This window comes from Engraulis encrasicolus, chromosome 5, assembly GCF_034702125.1.
Source record: "Engraulis encrasicolus isolate BLACKSEA-1 chromosome 5, IST_EnEncr_1.0, whole genome shotgun sequence".
NCBI classification, from domain to species: domain Eukaryota; kingdom Metazoa; phylum Chordata; class Actinopteri; order Clupeiformes; family Engraulidae; genus Engraulis; species Engraulis encrasicolus.
In genome coordinates, this window is record NC_085861.1 from 20,088,708 (window position 1) to 20,108,707 (window position 20,000).

Sequence of the window (20,000 nt, forward strand, 5' to 3'; positions counted from 1 at the left end):
GTGTGTGTGTGTGTGTGTGTGTGTGTGTGTGTGTGTGTGTGTGTGTGTGTGTGGGTGTGTGTGTGTGCATGCTTGCGTGTGTGCCCTGGAGAGGACATTTTCCCTGGTGCTGAACTGAACATAACACTATAATGCCTCCCATACACGTGTGAGTTTGTGTGAGAATTAGTGCAATTTACATGATGTACTGTATGTATGTATGTACTGTATGTATGTATGTACATATCCAAATACGTTTCAAAAGAGCCCCAATAATATAAAATGACATCTACAGTAACACATATATTTTCACTGTTCTCCTAAAAAAAAATCAATGCCTGTCTGTGGTTTTATATAGGCTTTGCCAATGATATTGAACAATATAGCTCGCAATCTCTTGCAAAAAAGAACTATGTCTAGTTCATTTTGGAAACTATGAACGAACTAGTTCACTATGAACAATAATTAACTATGAACGAACTAGTTCATTTTGAAATGTGTGAACTGAACTTTGAACTAGTTCCTGTAGAAAATGAACTTTCCCAATTCTGAACGCTGAATGTATCTGTCTACTGTAGGTAATGTATGTCTTTCTCCAGTCCACTCGCCTACGTATATTCTGATGTGCGATGTAAGTGTTCGAATGTGATGTATTCTGACTAGCGACACACAGGTACATATACACAGACTTGGGCCTGTTTGGTTTCCATTGCAATTGCACTAAGGAGAAGTAGTTGTAATAAAAAAACTAAAATGCCAATGAATTAATGAAACGGTGATAAAGAATTCACTCATCACCATGGAGGCAAAGCCAGCAGGGGTGATGTTCATTTAATTACAGCTTTGATAGTCTTTGCTCTCCTTGCATGTTATCCTCCAGCTGTATGTGTTTTACATGAACACGAATAATGTCCTTATACATCCTTTGCTAGTAGTATATTTTATATTCTTTATTTTATGCAGAAATGAAAAAAGAAGCAGTGGAAAGCGGGGCAGATGCTTGGAGTAATGGAAGAAAGTAAAACTATCTAAAATACATAGAAAAGAGAATCTATGAAAAATAGAAAAAAGGAAAACTATAAAAACGAAAAAATGTGATATAACCCTAGGCCAGCGAAACTCGTATTAATACACCCCCCCCCCCCACACACACACAGACACACATACACACGCAAGCACACACGCGCACACACACAACCACACACAGACACAGACACACACACGCACACCCTCACACCCTTTCCTTTTCCCGCCGTTCTGCTGCCACAGACTGTCTTAAACGCTCATTAGAGACCGCGGTGGGGGCATACACTAATGATGTGTGTCTTTCTGATCCATGTGTACAATTTCCCTGCGTGCGCTTCAGGGCCGTGCACAGCACACACTACTGATGCTGGCCTGCCTCTGCACACGTTGTAAGATGTTATATGTGTGTCTATGTGCGTGTGTGTGCACGAGCATGCTTGTGCGATCATTTGTGTGTGTGTGTGTGTGTATGTGTGCGTGTGTACAATTTCCCTGCGTGCGATCCAGGGCCGTGCACAGCACACACTGCTGATGCCGATGCTGTGCTGCCTCTGCACGCGGATGCTGCCTGCGCAGTACATGGTGCGTGCATTTGTGTGTGTGTGTGTGTGTGTGTGTGTGTGTGTGTGTGTGTGTGTGTGTGTGTGTGTGTGTGTGTGTGTGTGTGTGAGCATGTTCCGTGCGTTCATTTGTGTGTGTGTGTGTGTGTGTGTGTGTGTGTGTGTGTGTGCGTGCGTGCGAGCATGTTCCGTGCGTTCATTTGTGTGTGTGTGTGTGTGTGTGTGTGTGTGTGTGTGTGTGTGTGTGTGTGTGTGTGTGTGTGTGTGTGTGTGTGTGTGTGTGTGAGTGTGAGCGAGTATGTGTGTGTGTGAGTGAGTAAGAGAGTGTGTGTGTGTGTGTTTGAGTGTGCACCAGCATGTTCGTGCATTCATTTGTGTGTGTGTGCGCGTGTGTGTGTGTATGTGTCTGTGTCTGTACTCTATGTGTGAGCAAGTGTGTGATTTGTGTGTGGCTGTCAGTGTGTGAGCGAGTATGTGTGTGTGAGCAAGTATGTGTGTGTGTGTGTGTGTGTGTGTGTGTGTGTGTGTGTGTGTGTGTGTGTGTGTGTGCGCGCACGCGCACGCGTGTGTGTCTGTGTGCTCGTGCCCCAACTGTCAAGAGATATATTACAATATTTCATGCTTTAATATTAGCTTTTATGTCACTCCAGGGACTAGCGTGAGTTACTCATTCTTTAACAAGTGTGCAGGAGCTCAATATGGAGTCAGCTGAGGAGGAACACAGTCACTTTGACACATCACAACACTCACAGCTGCATCATGACTGTGACTGTCTTAAAATGAACACCCTTTCCCTTTATTTAGATCTGTTTTTTTTTTGTGTGTGTGCGCGCGCGCGTGCGTGCGTACGTATGTGTGTGCGCGGGCGCGCGTACGTGTGCCTATGCAGGGCCGCCTACATCATCAAACAGGGAAGATCAGGGGGTATCATATTTAAGCAATATAACGTAATTGCGTTATATATATTTTTAAATAGAGAACATAATATTATATTATGAAACTAAATGAATGCATGTGCTCATCTGCGTATGATAAATGTTGTTATGTCCCGGGAGCCATGTTGTCAGTGTTGATTCATGTCCACACTGCACCCGCACGCCTCCCCTTCCTGCAGCTGTCCCACTAAATGAGACAAAACATCAACACATCAAAACATCTACTCCCTTCTCATTTGTCCACCAGCTGCTAGGCTGAGTGTTTACATTAGTTTACATTACACTTCACAGAGACTTTTTTAAAAATCCAAAGTGACTTGTGATTATTTTAGTTACTGGGTATTGGTTATGCTCCATGGAACAATGCAGGGTTAGGTGTCTTGCTTAAAGGGACACTGTACAGGAAATGGTCAAAAAAGGTACTGCAACTATGCTGCTCATTGAAACTGGGCTGCTTATTGCCAAATTTCATCTTTACATGAAAGTTAACTGAGTAATAAACAAATATTTTCTAGTATGGTCCAAGTACAGTCATTTTTGCAGCTAAAAATGGGTATTTTTGGAAATTCAAAATGGCAGACCATGGAGAAGATACCCCTTTTAATGTATGAAAAGTGCAATTTTTTTGTCATAATGAATACTTAGAATTTGATGGTGATGGTAAGCATTCATGAAAAAGGTAACATTAGTGAATGGGCAGCATGAATTCCGGAAACAAACAACTAAAAATCTCACACAGTGTCCCTTTAAAGGCATTTTCAGCTAATACTGAACACCCTCTACATTATGCACTACTTGTATGCAAGGACAGATTACTCCACAGGCCTACCAGGCCCAGGCCCAGGGGCCCAAAGCAAAGGGGGCCCTGAAGCCTTAGCCCAAGCCTCCACAATAATAATAATAATAATAATAATAATAATAATAATAATAATAATAATAATAAAAAACACTTCATTATTGATCTATATTTATATTCTCATATTGTCTTGAAAAAAAAATGTGAAAAGCGGGGCAGATGCTGGGAGTAATGAAAGAAAGTAAAATAAAATATATAATAGATATAAAAAAAGAGAAACTATAAAAAAATAGAAAAAAAGGAAAACTATAAAAACAAAAAAATGTGATGTAACCCTAGGCCAGCGGAAATCGTATTAATACATCCCCCCTACACACACACACACACACACACCCTCACACCTTTTCCACTTTCTATATATTATCTCTATTTCTATTCTCATATTGTCTTGAAACTTTAAGTTTTACAACTATATTATTTTCACCCCCGAACCCCCAACAACAACGGCTCTCTAACATCTTCGCTAAAACACAACAAAACATTTGGAATCTCCACTCTCCACATGGGGGCATGGCCGTAACTACCATTGAGGACACAGAGGTCATGTCCTCTGTATTTTTTAAAAAAATAATGTAAAATGTATCTATGATGAAAATCGATATATAATCAACAATGATAAGTTCAGTCTGTATACGCCACCCCCATTTATCCTCAAGGCAGTGATTAATGAAAGCGAACTGAAGAGTTTGACTGAAGTGTTTGAAGCCTTCTAAAAGTACAGTGTGCAGTAAATGCACACAGTATTTGACCTCTGTATTTGAACATGTCTGGTTACGGCCCTGCATGGGGGCCCGCCCAGGGAATCATAATCATAATCAGCCCCTGCTCGTAGGGATTTGAACCTGCCACCTGTTGACTCATATAGTATTACATTACACTTAGCTGACACTTGTATCCAAAGCGACTTACAGTTATTTAGATTCAGGGTATTGGTTACAGTCCCTGGAGCAATGTTGGGTTAGGTACCTTGCTCAAGGGCACTTCAGCCATGGATGAAGGTGCTGGTGAGGGTGGGATTTGAACCTGCAACCTTCTGATCTAAAGGCCAGCGCTCTAACCAGTGAGCCATGGCTGCCCCCTAATAAGTTCCAATTAGGCCACTGCTGCTACGGTATGGCCCCATTATTATAGGAAATATGTTTACTGTACTGTACTGCACCATAATTTATTTGTCGCTAATAAGTCATGCTAAGTGCCAGGAGATAGGAATGAATGGTTGACGGTTCATTTAAACATGGTGTGTGTGTATGTGTGTGTGTTTGTGTGCTTATGTGTGTGTGTGTGTGTGTGTGTGTGTGTGTGTGTGTGTGTATGTGTGTGTGTGTTTGTGTGCTTCCGTGTGTGTGTGTGTGTGTGTGTGTGTGTGTGTGTGTGTGTGTGTGTGTTTGTGTGCTTGTGTGTGTGTGTGTGTGTGTGTGTGTGTGTGTGTGTGTGTGTGTGTGTGTGTGTGTGTGTGTGTGTGTGTGTGTGTGTGTGTGTGTGTCTTTGTGCTGTGTTTCTTCATAAATAAAACCTGAGGCAATTAGCCCCTGAGGTGGCTCTGCCCTGGCAGTGGCGGGAGGCTCTTTGGCAATGTTGCCTAATTTGTCGCAGGACAGTATTTCACCCGCAACACTCAGGATGATGATGCGTCCTTAAATCCTAATAACAACGTTGTGACATTTACTCGCTGTTGCATTTACGATGGGTTGGCACGTTATTGGGGGCCCTCGCAAACACACTCCAACACACACACACTCACACACACACACTGTCTCTTACACTCACACGCACGCACGGACAGACGCACGCTCGAACTCACTCACACACACACACACACACCTACGCACACACGCACACTCAGATTGGATTGCTGCTCGTACTCTGTAAATAATGTGTCGGGCCTCATCCCCTTGCTCTGCGCGTTAAGTTGTAATCAAGCGTGTAGGCAACAAGAAAAACGGGGCCCACGCCTCTTGGTTTAATTACGCACGATGCGGAGTGAGAGCCTGTCCACGCCAGTCAAGCAGAAGGGAACGAGATGAGGACAAGAGTATGAGTTTAAGTGTATGGGTAATGCAGCAAACTGGAGTGTGTGTGTACGTGCAAGCCCAAGTGTAAGTGTCTTTTGATATGTCTATATATACAGCCACGGGAAAAAATAGAGAGACCACCTTGAAATGTTCAGTTTTTCTGGTCTTTCTACGTATTGGCATGTATTTCAGTAAAATTAACATTGTTGTTTCATTCTATAAACTAATGACAAAATTTCCTCCGAATTTCAATTGAAAATATTGTTACTAGTAAGATCAGAAAAATGGAAAATTTCAAGGTGGTCTCTTAATTTTTTGCTGTGGCTGTATACGTAGCTGTATATGGGGCTGAAATGAGGACAGCAGTGCTGGTGGCTTACTTGAGTGTTTCACGTTTTGCTGTGATGCCATGTGAGTGTAAGTCCAAGTGTAAGTATCTTTTTACATGTATATATCTATAAATATATGGGGTTGAAGTGAAGTGAAGACTGCGGGTGGTGGCAGCTTACTGTACTTAAGTGTTTCACGTTTTGCTGCGGTGGTAGTGCCATGTGATCAAGGTGATTTAAAACAGGGTTTTGCTGCACACATACTTGTACAAAGGTGCATGCTCTACACACACACACACACACACACACACACACACACACACACACACACACACACACACACACACACACACACACACACACACACACACACACACACACACACACACACACACAAACTCTTTAGATTGGGAAATATTTGATAGAGATATACTTTTTTTTATTAGAAATATGACACATTCATTTTGTGCTCTGAAAACTGTACATTAACAAAGAAGATATCCCAGTGAAATAAAAAAGGGGGCACTGAGGAGAAGTGTGTGGGGGGGGGGGGGTGGGGTGGGGGGGGGTGGGGGATGGGGGAGTGAGGAAGTTGAGGAGGGTGGGTAGAGAGGGAAAGTCATATAGGATAAGGGACAGTCAGTGATATTAAAACACACACTGATACATTTAAGTTACAGAACACCCTTTTGAAGTTCAGTAACTCCGAGACGAGATAGGGAACTTTGCAGTGTCGTCATGGCAATTATAATCATGATGATAACGATGTTCCCCCAAGCACAAGTTAGAAATATATTTATACGCTAAAATTCATTCTGTAGAACTCTTTTTTGTTTTTTCTTTTTTTATCGTTTTATTTTAAATAATTACAATGCTGTACAACAGGACTCCCCCCACGTCATTGGAGTATTGTGCTTCCCTTGTGTGCAATCCCAAAACCACAACTACAGACCCATACTGTCTTGTCTGCAGCCCCTCTACAAAGTACACTGTATTTCTTTATATATATATATAGGTTAGAATTCATCTCATTGCTCTTAGTCAATGTTCTCCATTATTGGATTTCCGTCACAACTCTTGACATACTACTAACAAGTGTAGCCCTACTCTCATCATAAGTACCGTATGCACCAGTCTGGGATAATACAACTGTAATGTGCACAGACCTGTCCTGACCACCATGCACACCCCTTTACTGCCCCTTTACGTTGTGAAATAATACCTCACTGTTCAGTTGAAACACATCAAGAGTGATGAAGAGCTTCATTGCCATAAATGTGCCAGCATGGCTCTCTGGTTGGCCGGTAAGCATTGACATAGCCGTGACCATCTTTTTAGCAAAATGGACCCATTTTTGTAAGTACAGTACACAGACTGTCCTACTGTAAGAACAGACTCAACTTGTGTTCCGATCAGACACTCCTGACATCACAGTAGTGTCCATTGGGGCAGGGCGTCCCCTCTGGTTCCCCCGGTTAGATGCTCCGACACGGACACTATCACCTTGCGTGCACCTGGTCTCTCCACACCACAGCAGGTGCGGCAGGGCAGAGGTGGAGAGTTGGAGAGTTGGAGAGGCAGCGAGGCAGACAGGTGAAGGGGAGACAAGGTTGCAACACGGCCACAGCAGGCTCCACCAGTGCTGCAGGGACACCGTGCCAATGGCAGTCTATCTATTCCAGCTCGTCCCCGCATGGAGACTGGCGCAGATGCCTTCCCCTCCCCAAGGCCACTTAGCTATCTGTGCAGTGGTGATACGTCCAACCGTGCTTCAGGTGCCCCGAAGTGTCCCATTTCCCCATCTTTCACTGAGCCCAGTGGCAGTGGAGAACAGGTCAACTTTATACCCTGTGCCTTTAGCAGTTGCATGGGGCTGTGTAATGGGAAACTGACAGAGTCCAACTCTGGTCTTTGTGTCCCTTGCAGTGGGCTGTCTGTGATGGGGATGGGGACACTGTTCAACTCTGTTGTCCACACCCTTTACAGTGGTTTCTGTATGAAGGGCCACTGCCCAGTTGCTCTGTTCTGTGTGTCCTTGCAGCTGTATGAGATGGAGAGACTATGTTCTCAACTGTGTCCTCTATGCCCCCCTTGCAGTGGTCTCTGAGATAGGGAGAGTGTCAAACTCTGTTCTCTACTGTATGTCACTTGCAGTGAGCTCGGTCTGTGATAGGGAGGCAGTTCCGTTTTTTTCTCCCTGCCCCTTGCAGCTGTATGGGATGAGGGGCCCGAGGGGGAGGAGGGGAGGGGGAGGGGGGTAGAAGGCAGAGGAGGTGCTGTTTAATCACAGGTCACAGGTGTTTGTCCGTGGACAGGTAATATCCAACACAGGTGAGGAGGTGGTGGTGGCAGGTTGGCAATACATAGTACGTAATAGTAGTAGCAGTACTGGCATGGCCGCAGTGAAATAACTCCAACAACAACAGCACTCATACTGACAAAGTTAACATAGTGGATGGGGGAGTGGGGCGGATTATAACAAGGAATAAACTTGTCGACATACAATTTCTGCTGTTTTGCTACCGTTTTAAAAAAATAACTTGAACCCGCATGCACGGGCAAAGTCCCAGGTTATTCCGTCGTTTCTCGTAATTGGAGCAGGTTCAGAGTTGTCGGAGGTGTCGTAGAATGGTGATTGGCCCCCGACATCAGTCGTCTCGAGGGGCGTGATAGGGGGCCGGTGTCACAGTTGCCTGGGTGACCAAACTCTCAAGTCTCAGTGCTGCTTATGATCATTACCCATGGCCAGCTAGCCAGCTAATCAAGTGTCTGGGATGCCATGGCAACGTCGAAAAGCGAATGGGACACGGGGACCAACAATAAAAAAGTGATTCAAGTGACTGTCCTATGAACTGTCCTATTCCTCTTTTACATAAGAAAATAAAATGTTATTACTGTCTATGATTTTTTTCTCTTTTTTTACCATTTACAAAAAGTCACCAACGACAGTAAACTGAGCGTACCTGTTTTTTTCTCTGTCATTGCTTTAACAGTCACTGTCACTCATTCTCAGTCACTCACTCACACTGTCACACATTCTCTCTCGCTATCAATCTCTCTCTTTTTCTCACATGCACACACACAGTACACACACACACACACACATATACGCTAACACTGAATTCCCTCTGTCTCTGTGAAGATCGTGAAGAGAACATCCCTCCATGCGTCAAGAGTGGAGTGTCGTCCTTCTTAGTGATGTACCGAGGACGAGGTGAGTGCTTGAGTGTGGAGGTTGGGGCTCGGGTGGGCGGCGAATGGGATTGGGAGTTGAGAGATTGCAGGAGGAACAGGAGGAGCCAGAATGAGGAGTAAGACAGAAGAAGGAGCTGGATGAGGAGTTATCAGTAATCAGCCAGGAGAAGCAGAGGCATGGTGGCAGACTCCCCTTGGCACTCCCCTCCCCTCCCCTCTATCTCCTTCACTAAGGATTGAATGAAACAGCCCTCGCCTCTATCATCTTCAAGACTCCTCCCTCGCCACACCTCCTCTCTCTCTCTCCCTCTCTCTCTCCCTCCTCTGAGATCCTCCCTCATACCTCTGTCTGCAGGTCCATGATCATCTTCAAGGCTCCTCCCTCGTTACACCTCCTCCCTCCCTACTCCTCCCTCTCTCTCCCCCGCTCCCTCGTCTGAGCTCCTCCCTCACACCTCTGTCTGCAGGTCCATGAGCTCCTGTCCCACCAGGGGAATGGTGGCGCTGACCTTCTCCCACTCAACGGTCTGCAGCTCCAGGGGCGAGGCGGCCAGCGGCTCCAGCTCCGTACGCACCCACGACGGGGGAGAGTGCGGCTTCCACCCTACGCGCTTACTGGGGGTCTGCTGCTTGTCCTGTGGTGGGTGAGAGAGGTTGGGTGACGGGAGGTGGAAGGGAGAGAGGGAGAGAGAGGGAGGGTGGAGAGAGAGAGGATTGGAGGAAAGAAATGAAGAGAGAGAGAGAGAGAGAGAGAGAGAGAGAGAGAGAGAGAGAGAGAGAGAGAGAGAGAGAGAGTGATGGATGACAAGAGCGAGACAGAAGGAAACAAGGGAGGAGACAGAACAGAAGACACAGGGAGAGGCAAAATGGAATGGATGTACAGAGACACATACAGAGAGAGAGAGAGAGGGAGAGAGAGAGAGAGAGAGAGAGAGAGAGAGAGAGAGAGAGAGAAAGAAAGAGAGAGAGAAACAGATTCAGTGAAGAGACAGATATGACAGAATTGATTTACTGTAATACTCTGGATTAGTCTGGTGACTTTGTTTTGTACGGTAGGTGTGTGTGTGGGTGTGTGTGAGTAGAAACACCTATGCTTCTGTGCCTTTCAAAATGCACAGGGGGATTACAGTAAGTGTTTCACTTGTTTAAATCTCCTCAGCTATACATTTAAATCTGTAGAGTACTCAGTCTTTTACAATGTTCTCCAGACACGGCTGACGAAAAATGTCTGTTCTGGGTGATGAGAATTAAATACATACAGTACATTTTAGAATCATTTGTAGCTAGTGTTCAGTGAAAGGAGAGGACAAGAACATCTATACAGACACACACGCTCGCATGCAGGCCAGCCCGTATGCACACACACACACACACACACACACACACACACACACACACACACACACACACACACACACACACACACACACACACACACACACACACACACACACACACACACACACACACACACACACACACACACACACACACACACAGTGCTCAGTGAAGAGACATCAGATAACAGTGCTGTCCCTCCAAGAGCCTCATAATCATAAGCAGTAATGCAGACGGGGGATTGGGAGACAGGACACAGGTCAGTAGATACTGCAGACACAGCCATTGACATGGTGTATCGATAAATACAAACGTGGAGAGAGAGAGAGAGAGAGAGAGAGAGAGAGAGCGAGAGAGAGAGACAGAGAGAGAGAGAGAGAGAGAGAGAGAGAGAGAGAGAGAGACAGAGAGAGAGAGAGAGAGAGAGAAATATATATATAGATAGGGTGTGTGTGTGTGTGTGTGTATGTATGAGAGAGAGAGAGAGAGAGAGAGAGAGAGAGAGAGAGAGAGAGAGAGAGAGAGAGAGAGAGAGACAGATAGACAGATAGAGGCATAGAGAGGGAGACAGACAGATAGAGAGATAGATAGAGACCTGGACAGAGACAGAGAGACGGGGGCAAGGCATACAGGGAGTGATACAGAGAGAGAGACAGGTAGAGAGAGAGCGCGCGAGACAGAGAGACAGAGGCTAATCAACAGAAAGCAATAGAAACTTGAGCTGATTGGCCCAGGTGCATGGAACTCTCCGGAACGTTTTGCTCAGCCCTCCGTGACTCAGCAGTATATGGCTGGAAGACCACATGACCCAGTCGTCATTGGACACCACAGGACAGCGTGGCGAGCAAGCGAAAGCAAGCAAAGTAAGCAAGGGGGACACTTATAAACAAGGCACGACCGGACAACATGAGGAGTGCAGTCGGTTAGGTTTGTCGTGAGGGGCGGAGACATGGACACTTGCTATTCACACGTACATGTAAGCACACAAACTACCGCACACACGCACACCAGGCTTGTACGAAATTCCGAATGGAAAGAATTTCAATTCAAAGTAATGTCAAAATACGAACACTAGGTGGTGGTGTTCTATGTACTTTCAATGGGTGGTGTAGATTAAATTCAGAGAAATTCAAGGTAATGGCACCACCTAGTGTTCGTATTATGGCATTATTTTGAATTGAAATTCTTTCCATTCGGAATTTCGTACAAGCCTGGTAAGCACACAAACTACCGCACACACGCACACACACACACATGCACAACAAGTGGGGTTTGGTTGGAGTGATGTGGTGTGATGTGCAGAGACAAATACACACACACACACGCACACACGCACGCACACGCACACCCACGCACACACACACACACACACGCACACACACACGTACGCTCATGTTGGTTTTGTCACTGCCTCCCGAGGACACGCTCCACCTCTTGCCCGCCTTGGAGTCGCCACCAGGGGGCTCTCTATCTGCGTGTGCCGGCCTCCTGCTCAGCTCCTGGAACATGTCCTGGTGCCGCTTGCGTGTGTGCATGATTTTCTACGTCAACAACAACAACAACAAACAAACAAAAAACAAAGCAAAAAACAAAACAAAATGAAAACAAAACATGACAAATGGAGAAGGGTGAGAAAAGCATCCCGGTGAGGTAATCAGATGTAATGTTCAAACAATCAACTCTACTGTGCTAAAAAATTAAGGCAGTGGTACATGGTGAAGTATAACAACCCTTGGTATGAGTGGAAATGCTATGGTGACTTAACAGCTGATTTCATGAATTACTCCAAGAACTACTACTATAGTGATTTTCTGATGCACACCATTTTCGGTAAATAAATAAAATGGCGGCTGTTTTGTGAGCCTGAAATTGAAAATCCTCAGTAAAAATAATAAAGAAGTGAGTGATTATGAATGAGAAAAACAAATTACCTCAAAGTCCAGCTCAGCATAGCGTGACTTCCGTCTCTAAACAAAACAAAGTGAAAAAATAAAAAGGATGTTTTACCATGTGACTTAGAAGGCCAGGCCACACACCCACTCAGATGTTCTGCTTCTCGTCTGTGTGGGAGAGAACATCTCTATCCGTTGTGACACATACCTGGTAATGCTGGACAGGAGCTATGAGGTTGGGCTGACGGCTCTTAAATGTTGATGTTCTACTGACTAAATAGCTACTAAAATGGGAATATCCATATACCTTTATATTATGGACTTAAGTCATTGTAAAACTGCAACGAAGCACTAGCCTGATTATCATTGACTTTCAAATCTCTTCGATACTTGGTCTGACAAAGAGCATAACAATTACCATTTCCCAAACAGCATGGTTGACCCACCTCCCTTAGGTTGCTAATGGTTGTTTGATTCCCGAAACAGTGGGAGGAGTTCTCGTTTTTTCGGGAGCTCAGAAACAACATCTGCATTGCTCTTGGCCAGACGAGAAGCAATGCTGAAGGTGTTGCGTCACAAGGAGTGGCACAGCCTGGCTAACGAAGCACACCTTGATCAGTTTTAAAACACAGGATGTGATGTTAAATATGGCTGTCCGTTCTTCTTCATACTTGACGAACACCATGTCGGTCGAAACATGTCAAGCTAAATTATGAAAATCCCTTTTTGTAGGAACTGTTACAGCATGAAGATATATCCCTTGACATTTTAGACATACTCTTCTATGCTGACTAATGCATTTGTACTGCTAGAGGGCTAATACTGCCTAAATAACACATGAGCCAAGTGGGGGAACAAAAAAAAACTAGGGCTTGAGATTTCCTATTTGTCTTCCGTTGACCCTGGTTTTTGGCTCCGAGCTGGATGAAACAGCTTGTGACCGAATGACCTTTTGCCGGGTTCTTCCCCGTTGGGGTGCGTCGGCGAGGCGAAGATGCCTGACCTTCCTGTCTCCACGGCGCGCTACACAAGAGAACTCTAAGCATTATGGGAGTGGAGGGATGGCGTCTGGTTGCCGAGAGCCAGCAGGGACCGGCCTGATGTCCGGGGGGTGTTGGTGGGGATTGAGGGAGGCTGAAGGGAGGCTGAGGGGGTGGGTGTCGGCCCATGGGGGAATCAAATGGGTACTAGTGACAGGTTTTGGTTGGGGTGTGTATGGGGGGGGCAGGTCTCCCGTGACAGGTTTGGGGTGTGTATGGGGGGTTGGCAGGGTTGAGGGGTGCGGTGACCTTTTGAGAGGGCTCTGGACTGACTTCAGTTGAGGTAGGGAGAGGAAGGGGGTTAAGGGTGTGGTGGTTATTGTGTGTGTGTGAGTGTGTGTGTGTGTGTGTGTGTGTGTGTGTGTGTGTGGGGGGGGGGGTTGGCAAGCAGGTCTGGCTGTGTTCGGCGGTGGCTCTGCCCTGCTGTGGGGCCATGTCAGACTGTAGTGCAGGGTTGTTGGCTGAGGAGTTGGGGGGCAGGCTCGGGCAAGCAGTTTTGGTATTTCTTTGTGTGTGTGTGTGTGTGTGTGTGTGTGTGTGTGTGTGTGTGTGTGTGTGTGTGTGTGTGTGTGTGTGTCTGTGTCTGTGTGTGTGTTGTGTTGGGGTGGTGTAGCAGTTAATTTGGTAGTTGTAGTGTGTGTGTGTATGTGGATGGGGGGGGGTGTATAGCTGGCATATTTGGCTGTGTGCCTGGCTCGCGCTGCTGTAGGCCCATGTCAGATGAAAGGTTTCCATCCCAAACATTAAGACTCGACAAGGCACATCCTGCCAAATAAATCTGCAGTTACACTCTCTTGACTTTTATTTTAGAGCAAAAAAAAACCTGTAACACTACCTTTCAAAACGCTTGACAAATCGAAGGTCTTTTCAAATATATATTCATGAATGTTCAAACAACATTCAAAGTTTCAAAAGTTCTCGACTTCCCAGAGTGTCTGTGACTATTAATCATCGTAGTGTGAAAGGCCTTCCAACCAATGTGAAATTGGGTTTGAGTGAGGAGGTGAGGAGGCGTGGAGGTGTGAGGAGGTGAAAATGTGTGTATTATGAGGTGGGATGACAGTGCAGAAAGTTGAGATGAATTGAGAACAGAGGCAGGGAGCTCTCTCCCTCAGCGTGTGTGTGTGTGTGTGTGTGTGTGTGTGTGTGTGTGTGTGTGTGTGTGTGTGTGTGTGTGTGTGTGTGTGTGTGTGTGTGTGTGTGTGTGTGTGCGAGTGTTTGTGTGTGTGTGTGTGTGTGTGTGTGTGTGTGTGTGTGTGTGTGTGTGTTTGTGACTGTTGCATTTTGCATTTAGGAGGTCAGGTGTTCATCTCTAAAACCAGTCTCCTTCGGCCCGACACCTTGAGTGTATGTCACGAGTGTGTGCCATTGCCACCCCAGACAATTATGTGCACACATTTATGTGTATGTGTGTGAGTGAGTGAGTGTGTGAGTGTGTGTGTGTGTGTGTGAGTGTGTGTGTGTGTGTGTGTGTGTGTGTGTGTGTGTGTGTGTGTGTGTGTGTGTGTGTGTGTGTGTGTGTGTGTGTGTGTGTGTGTGTGTGTGTGCCCCTGTGTGTGTGTGGTAGTGTGTCGTTAAATGTTAATGAACAACCATTTAGGACAGCATCCTAGATAGCGCTCGGATGAATAATTCAGATCGGCGCTTGTTTATAATTAAGCCTCACACATGCACTCGATTAGCAGAGCAACACTCACTCACTTGGAGAAGGAGAAAGACTGACAAGAGAGAGAGAGAGAGAGAGAGAGAGAGAGAGAGAGAGAGAGAGAGAGAGAGAGAGAGAGAGAGAGAGAGAGAGAGAGAGCAAGAAACAGCAAGAGAAAGAGAGAGGGAGAAAGAGAGAAGGAGAAATAGAGAGAGAGAGCGAGAGAGAGAGAGGGAGAAAGAGAGAAGGAGAAATAGAGAGCGAGAGCAAGAGAGAGCGAGAGGGAGAGAGAGAGTGAGTAAGCTAGAAATTGAGAGAGAAAGAGCGAGAGAGAACAAGAGAGAGAGAGAGAGAGCATGAGAGAGGGATATTCTCGCTCTCCCTCTCAGCCTGCAGGTGAACTCAATCTCCCGTAGCCTCGGGGGCCTTCTATTCCTGCTCATCAACATCCACACAACTCACTGAGCACTGCACTGAACTGCACTGCACTGCTGCCCCGCTCCCGGCCGCTAGCTCGCTCGCACACTCACTCGCTCACTCACTAACAGGGCAAGGCGAGGGACGCTTTATCTGTTCGCAGGGGCCAAATGGGGCTGCCTGTCAGTGTTTACTGATAAGCCGCAGATAAGCTTCACACCACCATTACAAAAGAGACCCTAAAGGGGCGCTAGAGGAGGGAAAAAAAAAAACATGCACATGACCTGTGTACGGAATTAGCAGTGTAAATAAACGTGCGTACATACAATGCATACTGTGTGTGTGTGTGTGTGTGTGTGTGTGTGTGTGTGTGTGTGTGTGTGTGTGTGTGTGTGTGTGTGTGTGTGTATGTGTGTGTGTGTGTGTTTGCGTTCAGCACGTGTTGATCACCAAATTTGTAATAATTATTACTGTAATACAAATGAGCCCTATATTTCATGTTGCTTTTAGAGAAGCTTTCAAAATATCTGTCAGATTTGCCTATGAGGCTATGTGACAAAAGTGAGTCAAGCCTATTCGGAAGTCGGAAGTAAAGTGCTCACCTCACATTAATCGCAAACAAAAGACAGCATACTTAAGTAAACCTAATACAGTACGATCTCCTTCACCTTCCTTTTCTAAATACCCTCTCTAAAAAGCAAGATCAATAGCTGAAATAATGTCAGATTGAATTTCAGTAAGAACAGAGCAAACCTTACTAATGAGCAAATGTACGTTAGCCAACATTTATTTCCTTTGGGGTGTTAGCTTAGCTTTTAACAGAAGTCTCACAGATTAAGTAGATTTTAGCACAGTAAAGCCAAAATCAAGCTGACAAAAATAACAAGATAAGTCAGAGCACCTTAAATCCAGTGTCGGATGTGTTTTCTAGGGCACAGTCCAAAAAGAATGTATCAACATCTGTACCTTCACTTTACAGTGAAGCCTTACATTACGTTACATTCAAAATACAACTTTATCCAAGGAAAAATAGGAAATAAAAAGCAATGTGTGGAAAAATAACTAGCCATGTTTTACTAAACTATGTTTTACTATTATTGACTGAAGTTCTTCTGTCTGGCAAGGGCATGCTATGACAATATAGGCATACATGTGCAGGCATAACATGATGGTTAGTGCAGGACCAGTTAGCTTGATGCCTTACCTCCAAAGAGCTCATGGATAGTGTGGACACCGTTTCGCTCTTGGTCATCACGCCCGTCCCCATAGTATCCCCGGTCTCCGTCATGCTGTGATTGACTTGAGACTGGTCGTTCTGGCCCGCCGAGTGGCCGGGAGAATCGCGTTCGGGTGCGCACGACACACTGACCCTCTCGGACGGGAGCGTCTTGAGCCCAAAGCCTGGGATGGGCTCGGAGCCGGGTGGGTTGGCCAGGTGGATGAGCCTGGTCTGGGGCAGCTGCTCGATATTAAGGCTGTACTTTGCCGGGTCGTCCTGGGCCTTGCCACCTTTGCTGGGCCTCAGCGTGCCGGTGTTGTTGTTGTTGGTGGGCAGGATCATGTAGCCTTGGTTTGAGCTGTCTGGACCACTGTCCAGTCCGCTGCCGCCAGGTCCCCCTCGGGTCAGGTCTGCATCGAGCTGCTTGAAGATCTCCCCGTCTCCGCAGATGTAGATGGACTTGGCCCCGGGCAGCTCCGTGCTGACCCCCGCCAGGGTGGGGGCCCCGCTGCCACCGCCACCCTTATCGCGCCTCAGGGTCAACGTGTGGCTGGAGTAGTCCGCCATGTTCTGCAGGGAAGTTACATGTTTATTTTACTTTACTTGGTACACTTACTAGGTACAGAGTAGCCCCTTAATGCACGACGTACCTCCAGTGGCACTCTGTAATAGTCATTGAAAAGTTAAGTACCATAGTACAACAATACTAGGACATAAACACAGGGCCTTTAGAAATACACTACGACTTGGTCATTGCCATTCTGGTAATAGCATGTCTTAACAGGTTAACAAAGTTAAAAGTATTGTATTTCATAGCATGCAACATTATTTGTTAGGCTATACTATACTGTTAGGCTATATTACATTGGTTGGTCCCTTGTACCTTGTTGATACATTGAGAAACACTAATAAATAGAAAGCGTGAAGTAAAGTGCATACCTGCAGGTGCACCTTGGCCATGCTGGCGGGCAGTGTGTTGAAGTTGGAGCCCTTCTGGAGAGAAGACAGGCCACCGCCTGACGATGCCTTCTCCTCACCCTGCAGGGACGAGCGCTTCAGGGTGCCTGAGGAGGAGGAAGAAGAGGAGTAGAAGGAGAGGAGGAGGAGGAGGAGGAGGAGGAGGAGGAGGAGGAGGCGGAGATAAAGACGAGAGAGGAGGCAGTGGAGCAGGAGGAGAGGAAGGGAGAGAGAAGAAGACAAGAGTGTTAACATTGTGCATTGCTGAAGATATTGTATCGTTTTCTGCAAGGATGAGTGTTTTAGAGTGCCTTAGGAGGAGGTGGAAGAGGAGGTGGAGGTGGAGGAGGAGGAGGAGGAGGAGGGGGAGGAGGAGGAGGAGGAGAGGGGGAGATAAAGACGAGAGAGGAGGCAGTGAAGCTGGAGATGAGGAAGAGAGAGAGAGAGAAGAAGACAGAGTGTTAATATTGTACATTGCTGTATAGTGATATTGTATAATTCTCTGCAGGGACGATTACTTTAGAGTGCCTGAGGAGGAGGAGGAGGAGGAAAGGGAGAAACAGGCAGAAGGAGGAGGAGGAAGGCAGAGAAGAGAAGGAGGAGGAAGAGGAGGAAGACAGAGAGAGGAGGAGGAGAAAGACAGAGAAGAGGAGGAGGAGGAGGAGGATGAGGAGGAAGATGTTGAGAGGAATAGAGACAGGAAGACAGAGTGAACACTTCTTTATTGAGTAAATCTCTGCAGAGATGAGCGCTTCGGAGTGCCTGAAGATGGATGAGGAGGTGGAGGAGGAGGAGGAGAGAAAGAAAGAAAGAGAAAGAAAGAGAGGAGGAGGAGGAGGAGGAGGACACGACAGGGATAATGCCAGAAAATGTGTGCCAGGAATAAAGATAGATATATTTAACACTCCTTCAATGCCTACAGGGCAGCCTCAGGGTACCCAAGGTTAACCCTATCCAGACCGGGCTTTTTTGGCATTCCTGGGACCGGGGGGGGGGGGCTCTTTTGACCCCCCCCTCATAACTTAGGAACCGAAGGCCGTATGACCACCAAACTTGGAGGGGATGATCTTCAGCCAAAGATCTATGAATGACATCAGTTTGGTGTCATTATTGGATATTATGACATCATTATGACGTAATTTCCTGTTTTTATTGCCCAAAATGTCACATTCATGTATTTTCCATCTAACTTTGGAAATGCACATCAATTTTGGTTATTATTTGCTTCAGACCACTTCAAATGTTCACAAGGGTGTCTGATGCTGATGAAAATGTAAAAAAAATATGAAAAGTGATGATGATGAGACTTACATCAGTGATTTTTGGTCCGGCGTACCTATCAGAAAACCGTTGCCATGGCAACAACAAAAATTATAAACCTAATCTTTTGGTACCACACTGTAGCCAACTTCATTTTAGGAAAAGTCACAAAGTTTCGTAGTCATAGCTTTAGTCATTCAGGAGTTATACGACATCAAAGTTGGTGCGGGCACTTTTAGCCCCCCCCCCGGTCTGGATAGGGTTAAGGAGAAGAAAGTGAGAAAGAAAGTCAGAGAGGAAGATATTTCATTGCATCGTTTGGTTAATAATGACAAGAGAAACATGTCATTAGACAACATGTAGCCCCATAATGTACTGTATGCCGTTCCACCAGTAGAACACTGTACGTCATTTAAAAGTTAGCTACCATAGCTCTACACTACTATGGCATAACACAGGGCCTTTAGTAATGCACTACGACTTGATCATTGCCATTCAGCAACAGTACATTTATATATCCCAGTGTCTCAATGGATTAAATGGCAATGGGCCATTCGTGGCCCATGTCATGTAGACATGTCATGTAGACAGGTCATGAGGCTGCTTCACTGACTCTAAACCAAACACGACGACAATAATAGTCACTGATGACCAGACAGCCAATCAGAGAACAAAAAAACCGAGGTTTCTATGGAGACAGGATGATGAAGTATCCAAGGAGCAGTCTCACACATGTTGCGTTTCCAGGCATACGGCATGAAGGCAAGACAAGGGAAGGCAAGCCGGCCCTGATGGCGGCTGGTATCGCTAACATCTGCCAGCCTTTGGCAGTAACATTGCAAACGGAGAGGGACGTCTCTTCACTGCCTGCCTGCCTGTGGACGTTCTGATGTGGTGATAAAAGCTGATCTCTTTCTCATCCTATCTTTATACACTGCACTCATCACGTCCTTCTCCCTCCCTCCTTGCCTGCCTCTCTCCTTCACCTCTCTCTCTCTCCCTCCTTCCCTCCCATTCCCCCTCTCTGTGTTTTTATTCCTTTCCACTTCCCTCTCCCTCCCTCCTTGCCTCCCTCTCTCCTTACCCCCTCTCTCTCTCTCTGTCTGTCTCTCTCTGTCCCTCCTTCTCTCCCATTGCCCCTCTCAGTGTTTTTATTCCTTTCCACTTCCCTCTCCCTCCCCCCCCCCCTCTCTCTCTCTCTGTCCCTCCTTCTCTCCCATTGCCCCTCTCAGTGTTTCTATTTCTGTCCCCTCTCTCTGTCTCCCTCTCTTTTTTTCTCCATTTCATTCTATTCCTTTGTGCCTTTCTCTCTCTCCCTTCCCTCGTTCTGCATCTCTCTT

The 20,000-nt window shown here is 46.1% G+C and overlaps 1 protein-coding gene across 1 annotated transcript in view; it reads right to left on the minus strand.

The window, feature by feature from the left end:
• Positions 1–9,341: 9,341 nt before the first annotated feature.
• adgrb1a (adhesion G protein-coupled receptor B1a) overlaps positions 9,342–20,000 on the minus strand; it is a 137,385-nt gene continuing 126,726 nt past the window's right edge. Inside the window, exons 27-31 of the mRNA XM_063199833.1 lie at positions 17,383–17,507; positions 16,429–17,013; positions 12,162–12,197; positions 11,619–11,771; positions 9,342–9,527 (exon numbers count right to left, since the gene is read on the minus strand). Coding sequence (XP_063055903.1) covers positions 9,342–9,527; positions 11,619–11,771; positions 12,162–12,197; positions 16,429–17,013; positions 17,383–17,507 — 1,085 coding nt within the window. The remainder of the gene's footprint in view (positions 9,528–11,618; positions 11,772–12,161; positions 12,198–16,428; positions 17,014–17,382; positions 17,508–20,000) is intronic.